At 37.0% G+C, this 22,957-nt stretch overlaps 1 protein-coding gene across 1 annotated transcript in view; it reads left to right on the top strand.

Moving 5' to 3' along the window:
• znf385d (zinc finger protein 385D) overlaps positions 1 to 22,957 on the top strand; it is a 97,288-nt gene that overhangs the window by 16,083 nt on the left and 58,248 nt on the right. The window contains exon 2 of the mRNA XM_023331120.1: positions 2,731 to 2,873. Within this exon, the coding sequence (XP_023186888.1) occupies positions 2,731 to 2,873 (143 nt within the window). The remainder of the gene's footprint in view (positions 1 to 2,730; positions 2,874 to 22,957) is intronic.

Here is a 22,957-nt window from a genome sequence, read left to right as displayed (position 1 = left end):
TCTGTAATATGAAGGAATCAAAGCAACACTCCAGGAATGTTTTTAATAAGGAAATAACACTATACCATGATATAAAGCTCAAGAAAGTAGATTTTTACATGTTATTTTCCCTTTAAATTCAGATGCTTCTACCATTAAACCAGTGCGGTACCATAATACATTCCACCGCTGCACTAAACCCAAGTTTAGAGTCAATAGATGCAAAGTTCCCAAAGGTCACGGCCTGCAGACTCAACATTTGCAGACCTCTAGACCTTAAATGTCCTTCAGAAAAGCTCAAGAACTGAAAGTAGAGCACTTCCAGAAGCACTGCATAATATTTATGGATCATTAATTCAAGGATTCTATGCCAATTTATAAACGCAGCTGGCGGGACAGCAAAAATTAATTTCTCGAAGTCGAGTATAAATTATATTTTGAGATGGTGTTCTCCATAGATTTGTTTGCTTAGTTGTGTTGTAATTAGAGGCTGGCATAAAACAGGAATCCATTAAAAGCGAGAGGATTCATCCACACCTGCACAAAATCTAAAAGAGAAAGTAAATTAAAAGGAAATGTGTTCTGTTCCTGTGATCACAGGTGGAAAAATTAACTTCAGTGAAAGAAAAAAAGAAGCAAATTTCCTTTTTCTGTGGGGTAAAAGTTTTATTAGTGCCTTTATTTTCCTTTTCAGGCTGTTGTACAGCTAAAAATGAAATGTAAACAAAGCTTTTTGAATCAAAAGGTTTCTCTAAGTCCTCTGCCTTGAACTGGTCTTCATTAAATTGGTGGGTCTCTCTCAAATGTCTCTGAAAGAAGACAAAACAACACAATTAAGCCAAAAGTTTTTTTTTCTGCAGGATGTCTGAGAGCGAATCCAAAAGCATAAAGTGACAAATGATCCGACCGCTAGACGTGTTTACAAGCTGCGATGGTCGTGAAGGAGATCGTCACTGCAGAGGCATGAGTCATGCTTTTTATTTTTCTTATTTTGAGGCCGTCATTCGTTGAATTGTTCTGTGACTTGTTGTATAGCACATTTCCACAACAAGGTTTACACCATAAAAACATGATACAGTAACCGATTGTGAAACCAGCAATAAGCATTATATCTTGTCAAATACCATCATAAAGGAAATAAATGTGAAATATGTTGATCAATGTTCCACTTACTGCTAATCAAAAGCAGGTGGGATTTTTAGTCTGGATTTAAAGGATCTCGGTGTTTCAGCTGTTTGGCAGTTTTCTGGAAGTTTGTTCCAGATTTGAGAAGCAGAAAAACTGAATGCTTCTTCGTGTCTACACTGCAAAAACACAAAACCTTACCAAGTCTTATTTTAAGTGTACAAATATCTTCTAAGTGTACGAAGATATTTGCACTAAAACTTGACAAAATCACTTAGTAAAGTTTTGTGGACAAAAATACAGTGTGGTTCTGGTTCTGTGGATGCAAAGCAGAACCAGAACCAGAAGACCTGAGCAGCCTGGAAGGTTGTTATGACAACAGCAGACCTTTAATGTATTGTGGTGCTAAGCCGTTCAGTGATTTATAAACAGCAGTATTTTATAGTTTATTCTCTGAGCTACAGGGAGCCAGTGTAAGGACTTCAGAACTGGGTAATGGTCTCTATGTTCTGGTTTTAGTCAGAACACCAACAGCAGCGTTCTGGATCAGCTGCAGCTGGAGGATTGATGTTTTTAGACACTATTGCAGTAATCAATACGACTAAAGATGAATACATGGACGAGTTTCTCTAGATCTTGCTGAGACATTAGTGATTTAATCCTAGAAGTGTTGTTGAGGGGACAGAAGGCCGACTTTGTAACTGTATTTATGTGGCTCTGAGGGTTCAGTTCTCACCATCTAAAGGTTTTAAAACCAGTGGGATTAATGGAAAATCAACTTTGAAAAACACAGGAAACAAGTGGAGTTAAAAGGGGGAAGATTATAAGGTTGAAAACACATCCCAACTGTGAAGTACGGTGGTGGCAGTATCATGTGGTCTAGCTGTCTTTTGCTTGGTCCTGTGCTCACCATAGAGTTCATGGTTTATAGTTCTTATGTCCAATATGTCACATCTATCAATATCAGAGTTGGGTAGTAACTAGTTACATTTACTTGAGTTACTATTTGGAAAAAATGTACTTTTAGGAAAATTTTTACTGAGCTGTATTTATTACTTCTACTTGACTAATTTCATTATGAAGTATTTCTACTCTTACTTGAGTAAAATCTCTGGATTTTCTACAGTCTGATGATGTAATTCCTAATTATTTAATATCTTAGGTTTTGATCAGATACTCAGTAAATAGTTTTTTACTTTTACTTGAGTAAAAATATATTGTAGTGCTACGCTTACTCGAGTATAATTTTTGGGTACTCTGCTTCAATCTGATCAAAATATTCCAGAATTTGTGACAAATTCTCAAAATTTCATAAAATCATAAGTGTTTTAAAGGTTGTAAACCTTTAAGAACATTTTTTCTTCTAACTGCAATCTACTTCCCTACTGGAAAAGTGCTCATTTCTGGCTTCAGCTCCAGTTAAACCAGTGTGTGATGACTTGACTTGGCTGCCTCAGCAGCACAGTTGCTAAATAGCTGGAAAAGCAGCAAATGTGACGCGAAGCGACGGAGATATCGATGACGCAGATGACACGGATCTAATAGGAAGAGCGTTTCACGGATGTGAGGTAAATAGATTTTGGCTCAGTTGCTCAACATGTTGCCTTTTGCTCCGTCCTCCTGCAGGTAACACATGTCAAAATGGCCTCATGCCTGCGCTGGTGCGTCCCACCCTGCCGGCCGTCCAAACCTCGCTGGGCATGAAGCCGTTCCTCCCGATCCCGCTGGACACCGCCTCGGCCGTCAGCCTTTTCCCAGGATTCAACACGGTGAGTGAGGGATTTAGCTGAGGAAAGAAGAGATGGCAGGTCTCCACTTTCTGCTCCTGACCTTGAAAATATATCATGTCATCTGCTGGCTAAATATTGTTCAAACCTTATAAATTTATCATCATATCAGTACACAGCTGACATCTTTGTTTCTGCTTCTGTATTTTTATCAGATCTTTTAATTTGCAACAACGTTAGCTACAAATTAATCTATCAATTATTCTGATGATTAATCGAATAAAAAATTTCCCACATTCTGCAGATTTTCATTTAACCACATAAGCCTTTTTATACCACATGAGAAGTACATTAGAAGAGTAAATAACTCAATAATAATAAGAAAATAAGCATTTTATAACACAGCATTCCTTTAGTAAATTTAAACTGGGTGAAGCTAAAACCACCACTTGCGAAGTTCTGGGTAAAACATATTTATAAACAAAGTTTTTTTCAATCTAAAAACCTATATATGTTTTATACAGATCATGTATGATTAATACAGGATCTGTAGGACACGTAATATTTGGATAATAAGTAAATTTACTGCATTGTTTTGTGACTACGATCAAGTTAGAATGTTTGTATGAACTTTTTCTCTTTGACACGTTTTCTTCAGCGGTGGAGTTTTGTGCAGTGAAACCTTTGGTTTTAAAAGCTTTATTTATTGTCCTCCTCTTTTGGAAGGAGCACTTTATTTATGCTTTTACTTATGGAATATCTCCATAAATAAATCTCTTTTTTTTGTGAACTGAACTACATTGGACCATTGCCATTTGTAATTTTTTGCAACAGTAAGAAGTTTTGTGAAATTTTTTTTTATCTGTGTGATAATTTGATGAGGAGAAATCTTTTTATACGCCATGAATTAATGTTAAAACGGCTGATATTGATTTGGAAAGCTTTGTAAATATTGATTTCTGTCACATTCTTCCTTTGTGTTCAATTCTCATTTCCTGATTTTATTATTTTTACCTATAACTGCATTTGATGTGGTTACATTAATATTTTATTTATGTAGTAGGATCATAAAGTTTATGTACAAAACAAAACAAGATAAGTGAGTTAAGACTCGACTAACAACTGAGACTTGACTTACACTCCTGGTTTGAGACGTTAGTCTTATTTATACGTTTTAATCTCGTTACTATGAAAGGTTGCTTGATTATTAGTCAGTGACAAGAATGGTTTATGGGCTCTTAATTTCAATCAGTTTATGTAAGCTGTAGCTTGATGAAAGCATTGGATTGTTTAGGTAATAAATAAACATAGCTTAGTTTCACTGCTAGGCTAGCTGTAGCAAAAGGTTCCAGCTGGTCTTATCAAAGAAAAAGCAAATCCTGTTTAGTTCATTCACAAGTTCAGCAACGAAGCAGAAGCAGAGGAGAACGTGTACTTTTTAATTTCTTTTGCAATTTACACCTTAAAGTTGAACATCTTTGCTATTTAGAATTGAGAACAAAACTAAGTTACCAAAAGAAAACCCTTCAACCCAAATAACTCTTTATTATTGTAACAGTGACCTATTACTCTTCTTTCAACAGGTTAGGATAGATCTATGGTCTGTAAAAAATATGTTTTGGCATAAAGTAATTATTAGATTAAGATTTTAGTCTGCCTGTTTCAAGCTGCTTCCAGAATGAGCCGATTTGCATGCTGGAACTCTGCTTGGGTTGCTAGGTAACGCTCTGGGGTTGCTAAGTAACGGTCTGGGCTTGGCTGAGGTTGCTAGGTAACGGTGGAGTGTGACTCAACAAGCAGGAGGTTTTTTAAACAACTTGTTTTCCAGACACCAAAAATGTTAACTTGTTGCCAAAAAAGATTTTTAAGGATTGTTTTTAAAAACAGTAGAGAAACGAATGGAATTATAAAAATGTGCAACATGTGAATTTTGCATAGTAGGTCTCGCTTAAGGTTTGATTAGATGAAGGCACTCTAGTAGGTTTTGAACTTTAATGCTCTAAATTTTGCTCCAATGTGAAACGTTGAATTGAATCAGTCTTCTTTTATTTCAAATTTGGTTTATTATGTGGCGCCAAATCATACCAAGATTTCTGCATGTTGACAATCTTTCATTAGTTTTTGTTGTTGTTATTGATATTCTAACTATGGAAACCTCCTTAAACACAAACGTAACATGAGGCTGAACCTCGCTGAATTCATGACCAGTCAGAATGTTTGGATCCATTTCTGTCTCGTTTAGAAAGTCAAACGTTATTAGGAGGAAATATGCGACAGCTCAAATCAGTGAGGTTATCAAAAGAAAGATGGCTCCGCAAGGAAGAGAAGAAAACGTAGATAAAAGGCTCAAATTTTCTGTTTAAATTTAAGGGATTCATTTAAAAATCTGTTGGAAAGCGAGGGTGAAATATGGAGCACAGCTGGTTGGAAGTGGGAAGGAATACAGAGATGAAAGAGTGGGAGTGGGGACGTCACAGAGAAGTCGCCCGATAACCCAGGAGAAGACGGATTGTTTCTGTTTCATGGGAAAGTTCAGAATCCCTTCGCTGCCTAATCTGTATTTAACAGACTTCTCTCCAGATAATGAGTAAAACACTGCAAACCCTCCAAATGGTGCAGGATTAACACAAAGAAATCACCTCTGGGTTCCATGCGCACACAGACACTTGAACACACCACTCCTTATCTTTCATAGTAACTGTTTTATCCAACTTTTCTTTAGGTTTTTTTGCTTTTTCGTCTTTTGCTTTCCAAACTTTCCTCACGGTTCCAGATTTCCGAATGCAGCTCATCCTCTGCGCCTCTGACACGAGTCTTAAATCGGGGACTGATGTGTCGCGCAGACGTGGGGATGACAAGCTGTGGAAAAAAGAAATCAAAAGCTGAAGAAACTGAATCAGGTCATATAGGAACCATCAAGGTGGAGGAAAAAGACGATATATAGTGTTATTGAGATTTTTTCCTTTTCAAACTTTCATTCCTGCCTTTCTGGGTTGAAAATACCTTTTTTGGACAACAATTTCTTCTTGTTTTGGATACTGTGTATAACTGGACGGATTTTTCACCATACATTATTCCCACAAGTCTGGATCAGAATTGAACGGCGCCACTGAGCCGCCATCTTGGTAGGCAAGCACAGTGCAAACCATAAATGAATTATGGATTCGAAACCAACACAAAGTATGTTGACACTTTAGACCAAATTATGTATCAACAAAACCACTGCTGTCGGGATCGATCAATATGAGACGGAGAATGTGGCTTGCTTACTGTTGTCATGGCAACTCCATAGCAACTGTCATGACAGTTAGTTGTGGACACCTACCAAGATGGCTGTCGGCTACAAAGTTCCTAGATGTGTGAGGTCACATGAGAACTATGTAGACCGTCATGTTTTAATATTGTGACGATGTGTAACCATGGCAACAGGTTGGTTTACAACAGGGAGCAGCTGGTTAACATGAGAAAGGCTGAAATAAAATAACAATTACTTCATTTATCTTTGGGATCAATAAAGTATTTTTGAATTTGAATTATATACATATATATATAAGTGAGGAGTAAATTACTGTCAAAAACATTTCTAGAGAGAATCTTCTAAAGAAAAACTGAGACATTTTGAAAAGTGAAAAATTTGCGAGAAAAATATTATCAGAAGAAAAAACTTGAAATTGGAAGTTTTATAGAAAAAATAGAAAAATCTTGTTTTTCTCTACAAAAAAGAAGAAAATTTCTGCAATTGAAAAGTCCAAAATTTGCTGGAAAGAGATTAATATCAGAAATTTTCAAGAAAAAATAAGAAAATGTAGAAATTTCCAAGTCTTGTTTTTTTTCTTCAAAAAAAAGAAAATTTCAGACTGAAAAGTCAAAAATTTGCTAGAAAAAAACCTCATAGTTTTAGATCAATCTCAGAAATCTTCTAGAAAAACCAGAAAATTTTTAGATTAATCTCAGAAATTATCTTGAAAAGAACAAGAAAAATGTCCAAATTTTGTTTTTTCTACAAAAGAAGAAAAATTATGAGATTGAAAAGTGAAAAATTTTCTAGAAAACGATCAATCTCATATATACAGTATATATTTTTTTAGAAAAAACAAGAACATTTGAGTTTTCTTTCTATCTAATTTTTTACTTTTAAACACAGATATTTCCAAGGTTTATTTTCCAGAAATGTTCTGCGATTATTTTTTGCTACGAATTGGAAATTTTTGGTAGAAATGTTTTCCTTACTTACTTTTTCTCCTCCATCTCACATGGCTCAAATGCGCCGTCGTACTTAAGAGCCGCGGATTGAAAACCGTAAAACACATGAAGCAAATCATTGTGCGTTTGTGAGGCCCGAGCAGCGCATTAGATGCTGGAGATTTGTGATCGTGCTGTAATCGTGCACAGAAACCGCCCAGCTGTTTGACCGAGCGAAGCGGATTCTGTGATTTACAGATCTTTCCATCTGCACTCCCCTCTGAAAGCAGACGCTTTACATCGGCTCAGATGAGGTCACATTTGCTTACGTGCCTCCAGGGCTCAATAAACATTTATGTTCCCCTGTTTCTTTTTGAAAAATAAAAGAAAAAAACACATGATATTACCCTGATGATGACAGTTCTTCCATTAATGCACCGCAGGAGTGAGAATACACTTAATCATGGCAAGATACATGCTATTAAATTCATTTTTCATGTGTTGGGAAGAGGAAAAAGGGACAAAACAGAAGAAATGGTGGAAGCGTGCCCGCACCTGCGTGAAATGACAATAATACCAAAGGCTCTTGTCAAAGCGCTGCACAGTCTTGTTCTGGGATGAGTGACAGACAAAAATCAGGGAGTCCATGGCCAGAGGCGGAGAATGGATGTTTGTTCTCGCGCTCTCTGTTCCCTTTGCCCCGGTGGGGCACCGCTACACAATAAAATCCTGCAGAAAATATGACTGCAAGCCACAGAAGACGACTTGAAGCATGTAAGTGCATGTGTAAAGAGAGCAATGAGGTGGAAAGCTTCTTTACGAGGAGTTTTTGGTTTGAGGAGAACAAGCACAAAGGCAAGGCGAGAGCAGCTGGTTTGGTTTTTCCTGCAAACTCTACTGCCAACACTCCAGTTTTTGTTTTTTTTATTTAAATGAGCACATATTTAAATAATTACCTATTTGTTCATGCAATTGTGGCACTTGTGGCTCTGGATATAAGAATAAAAAACAAAATAACACATTTTATCCAGAAAAGTGGGTTAGTAGTTAAAAATGAAGCAAATGATAAAAAAGGAGAGGTTCAAGTTCAGTTGAGTAAAGTCATGGTAACAAATTGATCTGGATAATAAATTGTCCCAGAAGTTACATTTTAAGACCATTTTCATCTAAGTTAATGGTAATAATGGCAAGAACATATTCTCAAATATCAATAAACTTTAAATAATAGCGAACATTTAACACTGGAACTTGTTTTTCTTGTTTTAAATATCCAAAATAAAGAAACAAAACAGCAAATAATTATGAAGCCTCTGTGAACAACAATAAAAAAAATGATAGTTGAGATCAAAGCACCAGAATGAAGACTTTAGTCATCCAGTTTTTGGTAGAAAGAGAAAAACGATAAATAATGCAAAAGGAAATTATTGAATTTGTTTTATTTCTTCATGCGATTATTGTGACTGGTGTAGTAAAGTGCGAAGTGTTTATGCTTGTTTTTCCTTCTTTGCTAGGCAGTAAAATCCTGCAGCTGTACGGCTGTCATTTAAGTAGATAAAGAAAAAAAAGGTTTCTGATTTTTTTTGTCATCTAAACCTCTTTACTATTAATGAAATTGTGGAGAAAAATTGATCTTTTGTGTCAAAACATTTTGTACGTAGCCCACATCTGTGTGAGTCTGGGATGGGAACGCCGAAGCCTTAATGTTATTGGTCAGTTTATTTTTGTTTATTTGCTTGTTTGGTGTTTTTTCTGTGAGCTAAAGATGAACCAGCAGAGTTTGGTCCCTCCCGTAGTGACAGGAGCCGCCGTTTGGATCCCACCTGAGCTTTTTACCGGGTGTGCAGTTCTGGCTGGTTTTGTGCGACATGATGCACTTTGGAGATGTGGTTCTGCTCTTGCAGGTCAGGTCCAGTGATAGTTTTGTCTTTTCACTCCAATAATATCCTGCAGACGCCCCTAATGCTACATTTTTATCCTAAACGGTCCACTTTTGATTATTATAAGCAGAAACCTGCCAACTCGGATCAAATTAAAGCTGTGGTCAAATAGTAGCTTTTATTTGAAATGAACTAAACTGACCAAGGAACAGTAATGCCATTCTGCCTTTCGCCAATGATATGTTAATAATGAACAATTAAATCCACAAACATATCTTATGCATTATAGCAAGAACCTGCTCAACTTTTAAAGTTACACTGTATTGCATCAGTGTAGCTGCACCAGAATTAATTGAAACTGGTCATAACAACAAAGAGAGTAGAGAAAGTAATTGGTCTTGAACTGGAAATGTGATCGGGAACGAATTGTTTGTCAAATAAACTCCGTGTTTGAGTCTAAGGAAGGATCAAGCTGTTCCAGCGGGGAGGAGTTTTTTGTTCTGCAGACAGAAATGAATTGAAACGGTTCTGGGAGCCACAGATGAGGCAGATTAGCGCAGCTTGAGGTTATTCCTGAACAGATTTCATTCTTATCACATGCAGTAGTGTTTTAAAGGAGGACAGCCACAGGTCAGAGAGCCTCATGCCATCATGATGGAAACTGTGTTCAGTTTTTGGTATTTTTTTGAATGTGCACCAAAAAATGTGTGTTTTGTTTCTAATATAGTATCTGCATATTAAAACTTGTCTGCAGGGTTTTGTCTGATATATTTGTTAGGTAAATTGTATTAGTAATTATCAAATATTTGTTGTATCATGTAGCCTTGTAGTTACATTTAGATAATGTTTCTGTGTGTTAAATAACTTTGATTCTATCCTGAGACTTCCCTGGGAAATAGGGGTGACAGCTACTCTCAGCAGCTGTTGCCCTGCAGGACTTCCTACAAGACAGAGGTGTTAATTGCTCCCAGCAGAGTTTTACAGGCCTGACAATAAACTCTGCTCTGTGCTTCTTTGTGATACAAAGCCGTTGCTTTGAAGCTATGCAACGTGTCTTATTCAACGCCGTTCTTGGAAGCAAAAGGGATCTAGAGTATAGATAACATGTGTCTAGAAGTGAATGTTATTTAGCGCTGCAACCATGTGATGAATGCTTTGACTCCACCCTTTTAGAGTTGCAGCGCCCCTTGTGGCAGGGTTCCTAAAGATCAATAAAAGAGAGGAACAGACAGATGTGTTGCAGAGTGGTCGGAGATTTGTAACTGTAAACACATCTCTGTCTGCTCTCCTCGCGAGAAACAAAGAATCTAACTCTCTTGTCTTTCCTGTATTTGTTTAATTGTCTCTAATAGGTATTTAGACCTGACAATATTGGAGTCCTGATAAAGAAGTGACATGTAATTTTTTTTCAAAGAAACTAAATATATCCTCAGATATCCCAAATCTTCCTGAAAGCACCTACTTTAGATTAGATTGCCCATGACATTACCATTTTCTCTGTTTATTTTTGTGCTGCGTTTGCCCATTTATGGACCCAGATCGTTTGTTCTCATCTATCTGACAGATTCTGGGCTCACGTTTCCACGTCTCGCAGTTTTATCAAAGCATATTCCCTTCAAATTCATCCCAAGTTTCTGGCCCTGCAGTGACACGAATCAAGAGTCTGGATCTTAACAGGTGACAGAGCAGAATATTTATTTCAGAGCATCTGAATCTTAAAGGACATCTAAATCTAGACAGTTAATCAAAACATATCTAATGCAGCTGGAATTTCTATTTCTTTTTTTTCTTAACTTAAAATGTAATATGTATAAGGAAAACACAAAATCTGACCTTTTTTGGTCTAGTTTACGCATCAAATAGACAAAACTAGCTTGCAAATAACTTTTCAGCAAGATATAGGAACTTGTTTTAAGTTAATAATTGCTTAATATTGATGAAAAAGTTCTTGTTCTGGCATTTATTTCACTTTTAGGAAAAATGTCTTGTTATAAGTTAAATAAAATGCCAATGGAACGGGTTCTCTTTATTAGAATTAAAGACTTATTGTCTTAAAAAGCTGTTGCATCTTAGTTAGTTAGTTAGTTTTAGTTAGTTTTGCCTTATTCCAAGTGAACTAACTTGTAAGCAATATTTTAACAAGACATAGGACGTTGTTTTAAGTAAATAACTCCTTAATATTGATGACAAATACGAGTTTCACTGGCAGATTATTTCGCTTATGACAGGAAAACATGTCTTGTTATTGGTGAAATAATCTGCCGATGGAAGTGGTATTTTTTCATCAATATTAAGAATATATTCACTTAAAACAGGCCACCTTTGAGTTAGTTTTGTCTGTTTTCAAGTGTCCAAGATATTTGAAACCAGATTAAAAATACTTGGTAAGGTTTTGTGTCTGGCATATTTACAGTGGCCGGTTTTGCAGAAAAGGGGGAAAATAGGAGAGTGGGCCTAGAAGAACTTTTAGAATTGCTCTGCAACTTTCAATTGATTCAGTCGCAGAACACTTATTGAAATTGCCACCTTGAAAGAATTGAAGCACAGCGAAGAGGAGAATGAGAGGAAACCGGGGGGAAGAGGAGAGTTTGAGAGTGTAATGAAAGAGAAAAGTGAAAGGAGGAAAAGTGGTTTCAGCTTAAAAGAGCCGGGTGTTAGACTGATGCGATCCGTGTGTGTGTGTGTGTTTTGAGTTGTCTTTCTTTGGTCCTGAAAATAAGATCAATCCCACATGGAACCTACATTTGTCTCAGAGAAACAATACAAACTCCATTTCCCCCCGCAGAGTAATCAGGAATGTGATTCATCGATTCTCTGCTCAGATCTGCACGGTGGGAAATTGCTTTGTAGTCCTGTGACACGCCGGCCTCTCTCCTGACTCCCGACTCCTTCGCAGCCCAGTCAGTGTTACTGTCACTGGTTTAATGGAAACGTGCTCCTTGACAAAGCACATAACACGGCAAGTCAAATGGCCCTTTTGTCTGTTTGAGAAAAGCTTTAATGTGTTTTTTGAGTATAAACAATGTTGGTTGTCTGACAGCTGGAGCCCATCCACCTCTCAGTCACTGTACTTAGATTAGTGATGCAGGAAGGCAAATTGAGCCTTCAGCGTGACTCTGAAAGTTAGGATTTATCTGGTGATTTCTGATTTCTGGTGTCTGCTGATGATGAATGCGGTTCATTTCTACTGTAGGATTCAGGATTTGGCAACAAGAAAGAGACAGAAGAGGGAGTTTTTTTGGTCTACTATTTAGTGCAAACATCTTAATACACCTGAAATATGACAAAACGTACAAGGAACATTTCAGCAAGATATTAGAGTTTGTTTTTAGTCAACAAAAAGATTATTTCACTTACACCATGAGAAAAATACCTTTTTATAAGTTAAATAATCTACCAGATGCTTTTAAAAAAAAATCAATTTGGAGGAGTTATTTACTTAAAACAAGTTTCTTTCTGCTGCTTAAAATCTACTTGTGACTAAATGTTGTCTTGGCTGGACAATAAGCAAAAAGCAAAGTTGGTGAAATCTACTAACTCACTCTGGTTACCTAGCAACTCGCTCATTCTTTGGTTACCTAGCAACAGCCTGCAGAGTAACTGGCGCAGCAGCAGTTTAAGGTGATTCATAACTTCTTTTAAATAATTAAAAAAAACAAAGTTGTGGAGTGAAAACTGAAGACTATGAGCCATTTCTCTTTGTTTTGGTTGTATTTACCCAGAATGCCTTGCGCTGTAGTCCTCTCCTTGCTTTTGGAACGGTCAGCGTTATTACAATAAAGTCATAAGACGACTTTATCCTCGTAATACTATGATTTTATTTTTGTAATATTATGACTTCATTCAAATACTTTTGTTTATTTTTTTGTCTTAGTAAGGCCCTAATTGACCCTTTGCGAGTGACGTCACACTCTCCAGAGCTCCGCCCACTCCGCCATGACAGACGTCAAAACAATCAGCGCGCCTCTTTAAAGCTAGACAGACATCTGTAGCCTAATATTACTTTTATTTATTTGATTTCACTCTGAAAATGGTCATATGGTGCTGCGTGGTCGACAAAGATGCAAACCAAACTTATTTTATTTTATAACTTTTAATGAAGAAAGATACAGCGGCGAAGGATAGCAGTCAATCATAATGACTGTCATCCCTCGGTGATTTTCAGCGAACACTTTTTAAGAAGATTAACGTTCATATACTTTATAAGTAAATATTTGTAGAAAGATATCAAACATCGCACTATGGAAAGGGTACAGGTCTAACCATTAGTAACCATGGAGACAATGCTGCACCGTCATGTAGCCTGGTTAGCATCTCGTCTTTTGTACGTTTAATGTTGCTCCAGTGTAAAGAGAAACACTGTTTATGACTGTGATGTGAATCATGGTGTGAATTCAGGCAGAGTCTGTAATTCAGGAGGAACTACGGGTCGGTTTCTAAGCTAGCTGTTTCCAACTTTTATAAAAACCTCCGTCTTTGAGCCCCAACCAGGTGTGTTACGTTCACAGACAAATTACCTCGACTCCAACAAGTAGAAGCCATGAATAAACTGGCAGAAACAACTTGGGAAAACAATTTCAGTCGTTCTGTTCAAAACTCCCTCCCGACGTCCATCATGGCGCCTGGAATGATTACATGACATTTTTACCAAAGGTCAATACTGTTCGTACTTTCTTCTGCTGACTTTCAAACGATAAATAACTGCAGTTGCTCTGGGTCTGGTTTCCAGATTTACCCGTGTGCCGTAAACATCTTCAGTAATAGACTGTAAATTGTGTTCCTGAGGGGAAGCATGTGAGCTGACAGAACGACGGGGGCCGATCAAAGCTGGAGACCACCACAGCGCCAGCCGATTACCTTCCAGCGGGTCACACCTGCTGGACCGGACTGCATTTCTGTCCAACATGACTGCGCAGCAGCCCCTGATAATTCACTTTAGGCTGCTGGGCTTTTTAACCCTCTGAACTGGAACAATAAGATGCAATCCGACGAATCCCAGCGTTCGTTCATCTTAGTGTTTAAGTTCTGTGAAATATCCGCCGCAGTGCGATCGTTTACGGAGGTCTGAAACAAAAAGACTGTTTCTGTGATTTTTTTTTTTTTTTGTGATTAAAATGGGAGAGAGAAACATTAGACGCCCACAATCTGTTTCTGATTCCCGGCTGCTGCCATGTGCTTCGGGTTCTTTGAGGCGACAACAAAATATTTCAACTTTAACTGCCCATGTGCTCATCTTAAAAGAGGAATTACTACTCAATTTGGGAATTCAAGACAGAACGTTGCAGTTAAAAACAGCAGGACGTGTTTTAGATTTTGGCTTGGATTGGAGAGGGGGAATAAAAATAAATAAAAATGAAAATCAGGATTTCAATGCTGAACGGATTGAGCCTTTATGATGTGTTTGAGATTTGAGGTTAATTGAATTTGTCACCTCTTGGTTTGACAAATCTGCGGGGGAAAGTCACCTGAACAAACTGCAGATGGCTACAAAACTCTGTCAGAAGTTTTCAGACACATGAGCGCAAATGTTGAGCCGATGATCATAATAATGCTGACACAGCCTGGCTGAGGTAAAGATCCTCGGGGCTGAGGCACTTTACTGCACATTAGTGCGGTTTGTAGACTCCCTCTAATCCTAAGGAGACCATTAGACTCTCGATTAAATTGAATTAACCTAAAAACAATACGCTGTACTTTACAGTCAGGTCTTAAAAACCAGGACAACAAACTGAAAAACCATTAAATCAGACTTTTTACTACATTTCACTCAGAATTCATCTGCATGTTTCTAATATTTGCATTTTTCAAGATGTAAATTGCATATAAAAATGCTGCGAGGCCTGTATGAGGTCAGGCAGTAAAATAACAGATGTTTTTTTTTTGTTTTTTTTTTGAAAAGCCACCTAAATTAAACCCCGATGGTGACATGCACGACTGAGGAGGAAGTTCCTAACATGAAAGGGAGCCGGGTAAACATTTGTGCCCGGCAAAGAAAAGAGTTAAAGCCTGTTGCATTAGTCGTAGTAAAACAAAGGAGGATTCCTTGACTAAAGTAGAAAATAGAACGACGCTTAAGGAAGATAGATGTCCAGTGATTTCTTGTTCCCTCAGTAGCTGTGTTTCAATCTACAGTACAACTGTTCAAATTGGAATTATGAAATGGAAATGATTTAAAAACCTTCAAAGTTTTTCAATTAAAGTTTTTTTGTGCTAGGATGAGGTGATTTCTCGTCTGTTTCAAAATTAGTGTATTTTGCAAAACTGCAATAGAGTGAACTGCATCACGAGTCGGGATCCACAATCGGACATTACTACTGCTGGAAACGACGATGAAGACGACAGGAAGTGGCAGGATGACGATGGGATGTTCTTTTAACGACATTGCTGGAATAAACTTATTCACGTGTGATTCTTATTTAATGGATCTTTACAACAGTAGTGGGATATCAACAAAGCTTTGCACTGATTTGTAACGCAGCTACTTATGATGTTCCCCAAGTTTCCATTTTAAAATATAGAAACTTATGTTTCCATATTTTATGGAAAATATGAAACTTTTAAAATATGGAACTTTTAAAAAGTTTAAATTTTTTTAAATATTGCAATTGGAGATTATATTTAAAAAATAAACATGTAATTGAAACTGCACCAGAGTTCACTCCAACCGAACATAGAGCTAGGTTTTTATGTGGACCAGAGTTCAGTTTTTTGTTCCGCTTCAGTTTTTTACACCTTCGCAAAACGAACCAAACTTTCTAGACAAATGAACTAGATTTCAACTAAAGCGGACTAAACAGGACTGGTGTGAATGAACCCCTAAAAACAGTTTTTTGTCTCCTATTTTTATTAAAATAACAGAAGAAAGCATGTAAATATGTTTAAAGCTAATTTTTTTGGAGATATCGGTTTCTTTTTAGTTGAATTAAAATATTTGGGCTTACCTTTTCCTTTAGCTGAACATGCAAGTTAGTTATGCAAATGTGCAGAAGCGTAAATTATCGTCGTTATTCCAGCAGATTTAACGCAGTTTTAGCCTTTGGTCGTCTCTAGTTCTCATCGATTATAGTGACTCTGATTAACCCGAAATAAAGTTCACCTGTCCTTGGAGGATCGTCCTCACATCTGTTATTTGTTAGCCTTAGCCAGGGCTGCAGTCTGCAGAGTGGCAACAAAGAAATCCCATTTATATTTGTATATTTATTTTAAAACAATAGTACTGCAAACATTTCTATAAAAAAAGTTTGGGCTCTACATGTGGCAACGATCTGCTGCATTATTCATACGTCAGGGTGGTGAAAACTACAAAACAAATGTTTGTACTGCACAACAAACACCTGTCATGTTCTGTGGCAAGACCCACCTGAGAGAAATGCTCATGAGGCGGTGATAAAGCTTTAAAATATCTGCTGAAATGAAATGAAGATGTCAGATCTGAATCGTAGGGGTTCGATCCAGATGGCGGTTTTCTGGAAAAAGGTGAGAGAAACGAAGGAAAGTGGAAGTTAGTGAGTGGAAAATATGTCCATAGTGGCAACTATAGTGATAAAATCAGCCAAAAGGTGAAATAATGATGTGTACAAATCTATCTAAACAGGTTAATGGATATTTTTGTCCTTTTTCAGTTGAATTGTACAGAATATATCCTGTAAAGAAACATTTTTAATAATTTCTGATGATTTCAGGAATTTTAAAGATAGATATAGATAGAAACAAGAGCAAAATAACAACCATCCAAAAAGAAATTACATAAAATTTAACATAAAGTCATCTATAACACACACAACACACAAACCGTTGTTTTACTAACACCATAATAATTTTATTTTCAGATTAAACAATGTTAAACTTGAAAATGTGATTTTTAAGCCTGCAGAGTCCAGACTCCAGCTCACAAATATTTCACTTTCACCATTTTGGTCTTTTAACGAATTATCTCTCAGTCATTTTTATGCATTTTTGGTTTGTTTATTTACTTATTTGATAGATACAGAGGCAAGAAACATAGATCAAGACAATCTAATGTCTGCATCACAACGTTTATAGCCGCAGCTAATTCACAACCACCACCTTTAAAGTTGCAATATGTAACTTTTATAGAAAATATCTTCTTTACATATTTGTTAAAAATGTTACCGTGTTGTGATCATATAATATAAGACAGATAATCTGTGGAAAGATTGATTTCTTCTTCCTCCTTCCTGAGCTAATATTGCCGTCTGAAGAAATACATCGCTTCCAACCGGAAACAACCAATCAGAGCCAGGGGAGGTTCTTAGTGCTGTCAATCATCCTCATGTATTCTCTGTTCAATGTGCTAATGATGGAAAAAACAGTCTGACATCATATCTGTGGCCATGCTAACTAGTGTAGCATTCACAACAAGATTGGGAGCTCAGAATGATTGACAGCGCTAAGACCTGCCTCTTGGATCTGATTGGTTGTTTCGGATTAGCACCAGGAGAAGACAGAAGAGCACAATTTGTTTTTCACTGATTGTCTCTTTCTATACTATCACAACATGGTGATAGTTTTATCAAATATGTAAAAAATAATTTATATAAAAGTTGCATGCTGCAGCTTTAAGAGTTATGTGAAATGGTTTAAGAGTTAAGATCAACAGTAAAAACAATAAAATGATCAAAAAAAGATATAAAACAATGTATTTAAAACTACTGAATCAAACACAATTACAATATTTAAAAATGAGTTCAGGTCTGGTTCATGTTTGGCCCGTTTTTATACCTTGAAATAAATATTTTGATGCAAGTCATGGTCTACTGCCGCTTTCTCTCTCAACAAATGTCTGCAATGGCTCAAGTGCTACATGTTTGATCCATTTGATAAAAGAACATTTACAAAACTGTCAAAACTCATTAGATTATATGTTGTCTCAAATCTAACTTTTATTTTCGGTCCTAAAACTGGAGCCTCTACCCGGCTTTCACCTGCGTGGTTTTTGTTAGAAGTGTTTTGTTTTTTTCCCAGCTGTCAGCAGCTGTAAATATCGACACCATTACAAATCAAGATGTCTTCACTCTTCACAGATGGTTCTGAGAAACAAACCATCTGTCAAAGCAGGCATTAATTAAAGCAAACAACTAATCTGGTTGATTTATCGCTGCTTCAGGAGTTTTAAACCCAAAGTATGAAAGTTATTTACTTTTATGCTTTTTGCGGTTGGGTGGTTTCAGACCCAACAGGTATTGTTTGACATTTCCAAATAATCTCAGTAATCCAATAAAATGTTTTGAAGCCGAATGGAGCGTTTTAATCCCGTCATTATTCTGTATAACTGGGGGATTCTGATTCTGACCTTATTTGTTGTATTTTTGGTTAAATTTTAACCAACGTTTGTGTTTGTAACAGTCTAAACACTGCAAAAACACAAAATATTACCAAGTAATTTTGGTCTAGTTTTTAGTGCAAATATTCAAGAATTCAAGGATTTTTTATCATCTTTGCTTGTCTGTGGTACAAAATTCGGACTCAAGTCCAAGATTAATAAATTTAATACACATAAATAAATAAATAAATGATGTATGTGTTTATTTATTTATTTAAGTTAAATAAATTATTATAAATAAATAATTTATATCATTTAGTTTTGTCTTCCAAGTATAACAAAACATGTGCACTAGAAACTAGACCAAAAATATTTTATATGTTTATATTGTGTAATTTATGTGACCTATAGATATGTATATTAAAAAGTGTTTGTGTGTGTAAATAACTTATGAGATGAACCTGAATTAAGATAAAATATCTTATAGCATTTGAAATAAGACAAAACTAACTTAAAAGTAACTTTTCAGCAACACACAGGAGATTGTTTTAAGTCAATAATTCCCTTTTATTGATGAAAAATTGCTTGTTCTGTTGGTAGATTGTTTCATTTATAATAACATATTTTTCCCATGTTATAAGTGAAATAATCTGCCGGTTTCATGAATATTAGGGAATTATTGACTCAAAACAATCTCCCATGTCTTCCTGAAAAGTTACTTTTCAGTTAGTTTTGTCTTATTTCTCAGTTATTTGCGCTTGAAACTAGAAGAAAAGTATTTGGTGAGTTTTTGCAGTGTTTGGTGTGTAATAGAGAGAACTCGCACTTAACGCAGATGTTTTGGTGTTTCCCCATACATTCCCAGCGCCTGACTTCGATCCCGCAGGAATTTTCTTGGTTTGTGTCAGAGTTTTCTCGGGGCTGCGTGCCAAGCAGAACCATCTGGGGTTCGACTCCATGAATCTTCTTGCACCTGCAGCACCGTTGTTTCCCTAATGCTTCCCCAACCAAACGCACACTGCACCCAGGGGTGGAATATTAACACTGTCTTCCTGCACGGAGTCGAGGTCGACGCCTGGATTTACGAGGGACGGACTCCCAGGACTAAATCATTATGTGGATGAGGCCGTCTGGGACTTGCACTCCCTAATGCCAGTGGCGCGAGTCTTCGCGTCCGCCCCGTTTCTCTGCAGTGATACTTCCCGAGCTTACATAAATATGTCCCCTGTGTGCAGAGAGAACTCGAACAAGGGTCACCCATAAATCATTTACGCTACAGAGGCCCCATATGAGGGTGGAAGTAGAGTTGGAGTTAAGGAAACGAGGCTGAAAGTCGGTGGTTTGAATTCTTAAACTGCCTGGGAAATTATGCATGGAGATGATGCCAGAACCGGTCATTGGTTTGGTATTTTGAGAACATAAACTCCAAAACAGACAAATGTGTGCCTGTATTTACATGGGATATAGAAACTATATGTTCCCAAAGCCAAATGCAAGTTTTTCTGTCACATAAAGAAATTATATCATTATAAATTACTACAAATCTTCTGCTTTTAAAGGCAGAAGACCTAAAACAGGTTAGCATAAAGCAAATAAAAGCATTATTAGCAGAGTGTAAGGTTTGGCAGTTATTTATTTTTTCCACTTCCAGAGCCATCCTTTAAATCTGTTGTTTGGGAACACCTTGGGAGCGCTTGTGTAATGCAGTGTTAAAGACGTTGTGGTCATGTTACTTGTTTTTGGATAACACCGGGTCTAACGAGGTCCGTCGCACAGTGAAAGATCTCTCTCCTGAGCCCAATTTTCTTGCCTCACCAACCTCTGATGCCTCTGTGATACAATCTGGCACTGGTGATAGGTAGTCTGTCAGCCCGAACCCGAATGACTGATGAAGATAGGGGACTTACTGCACAGTCGCTCAACTCCCACTGACAGGCTGTCATATGGTTATGACTTGGTGTTGATAGATTTAGACAGTGCCACCTCAGTGTTTTTTTGAAGAAGCGCTTCTTCGGCCTTTGGGATACAGGCTTTTTGCAACAGCGATGTCCTCAGTTTAACAGAAACACCAGAGCAGAAAAACAGTCACAAATTAGTAATGTCACGAAAACATGTGAAATTTCTGTCAAGGTTGTTGGGAAAAACCCAGACAATAAAAATCTACCAAAAAGTGGTAGAAGTGGTTTGATAGTAGAATGGTGGAGCGGAGAAAGTTTCTCCTTCCTCTATACTGAGATTGTTGAATGGAGCAGAAAAGCCAAGCCCTCTAGTCTAGCTTAATTATTTTTAATGGAAACACCATTATAAGTTTAAACTGGTCCCAGGGTGTTTGACTTTACCCAGCTAAACTGGAATTTTGATACATAGGTATATGTATATTTACACGTTTAACATAGTCACAGGTTTAGGACTGTAAAATGTTCAGCTTGGCGAAGTTACTGTGATATTTTGGGCTCTCTTTGTTTAAGTTGAACCCTCTGCAATAAGCCATACTTTTCTCTGTCATCATCCCAAAGTGCAGCCTCCCGAACTACTCATTTACCATTTCAGACATCAATTTATCCCCAATATAAAATATATAATCTGGTTAAAAAGTGGTTCTTGACCTCCGCCAGAGACAGTTTCTGAGTCTGTTGGCTGTTTCCATTCTTTCCAAGCATGTCTTCATATTGAAACATGCATGTTAAATAGGTTAATGTCAGAAAATGATATTTAGAACTTGTGAAACATCAAATCTTATGTTTTTGCAGTGCATGTATGTTAGGATCAAAAGTGTTGAATTCACTGCATTCAACTCTGTCAGATTGTGGCATTTTTCCTACAACATAACAATCTTCCTGTACTTTTTTCTGTTTTTTTGTCATTATTTTTGGACTTTAACAGTACTGACCATAAAAAGATTTGGACATACAATAAATTTGACCTGAATAAATACAAAATACTAATTTTATTGGATTATATAATTTGGTTTAGAGTAAAAATACATCCATTCTTGGCGCTGTAAATGATTTTCGTGTATGTACTGCTCACACCTTCCACCTTTCTGTCTACTGAGTTACATCTGGTTCAACTGCCATGAATGCTAAGGCTTGTTAGCATGATGAGCTGTTTTTCTGTAACTGTAAGTTGTTTCTTTGCCATTAGCACATGTAGCAGCGAGTACATGAGTTGTTTGACAGCGCTAGGACCCGCCTCCTGGATCTGATTGGTTGCTTTTGGACACAGCAGTGGAAGAAATTAATATTTTCATAGACTATCTGTCACAGCATACTGACAGTTTTAACAAATATGTAAAAAAAATCATTTTGTAAAATTAAAGTTACATACAGCACATAAGGTTGTTTAATTTTGTCTGCCAACCAGTTCTGTAACTCATCATAATGCTGCCGCCTGCCAGTGTTACTGCTGCTACATGCTACATTTATCAGGGTATTGCATTCTCAAGTGTGCAGTTATGTGTGGTATAATGGCTTTAATAACTCAGCAGAAAGCTCTGCACCCAGTGAAGGCCAGACTGGCACTCTCTGTAGATAATAGTAAAAAGAGTATATTATAGTCTGCATTCAGCAGAAGAAGAAAAAAATCAGTTCTATGAAATTCATGAAATTTGCATTTACTCACCAAACACCTCCAATGGTTTAAATAGGCTGCTAACGAGCTATTTTCCTGTTTACACTCTGAGTTTCCAGTTAAACCTTCTGAATAAGCTCTGCTTTCTACCTGATGATTATCCTTCTTTACTTGATTTCTACTTTGCATAGCGACCTTTCAGACCAGAAAAGCTCTTATCATCTGACTGCTTTGATGCAATTTAAATTATGATTATTCCTCCACTCAAATTAGTCATCACAAACAAAAGAAGAAAAGAAAAAAGTTTTTTTTTGGCGGTGACATTGACGCATATGAATTCAGTAAATTGAATGTGAATGGGTGCATGTTACTGAGAGGCAGATCAGATGCAGCTCTGTTGTTTTCTCCGCTGCATCCTTTGAATTACTTTCCTCATTTAACCCTGAACTCTTTCTCTCTTCACTACTTTTCATCCTCCTCCCTCTTTCCCACAGACATTATGTTCACCTGGTGTTACTCTATTCTTTCTCCGCTCTCCCATTGCTCTTTAGCGCTGACCCCTCCAACATCGCTGGGCCCCATCAGGATGAAATATTGAACTGGGAGAGTTCCCTGAAGGCATCTGGCTGCCCCCGCGCTCGGTCCGCAGTTCAGCCAAGATAAAAGATAAAAATGTAACACCGTATCCAACTCTCAAACTCCATTCAGCGCTATCAGAGTATCTGTCAGCTCAAATGGCTGTTCGAAGTAATTACCTTTGGATCAGATCTAATTAAAGCCCTATTGGTCTTTCCTCTGTGGCTATTTGAAGTGAACCAAAGTAACAGACCTGCATGTAAATTTCACCGAAGCTTCAAAAAGTCTTCATAAAGAATATTAAAGTTTGAATCTTTTTAAATTAAACTGTTGGACATCGTTAAAATGTCAAAAACGTAATAATTATCTCTGTGTGTGTAAAAGCAGAACTTTTCATGTAAAAACTACTATTTTATTAACATTTTGTAATTCAAGATTATTTGAGTTAAGCTAAATTTGAATGTACTGAATTAGATAGTTCTCATGTGACGTCACACTTCCTGGATCTCTGTAGCTGACAGCCATCTTGGCATCTTGGAATCCGGAACTAACTGCCGTGTCAGTTGCTATGGAGTTGCTATGACAACAGCGAAGCAGCCACAAGCTTAGAACTCGCTCTCACTTTGTTCCCATCTAAC

The sequence above is a fragment of the Xiphophorus maculatus genome, chromosome 3 (assembly GCF_002775205.1).
Source record: "Xiphophorus maculatus strain JP 163 A chromosome 3, X_maculatus-5.0-male, whole genome shotgun sequence".
NCBI classification, from domain to species: domain Eukaryota; kingdom Metazoa; phylum Chordata; class Actinopteri; order Cyprinodontiformes; family Poeciliidae; genus Xiphophorus; species Xiphophorus maculatus.
Note: the sequence above shows the minus strand (reverse complement) of the source record. Positions and strands in the feature narration are given on the sequence as shown.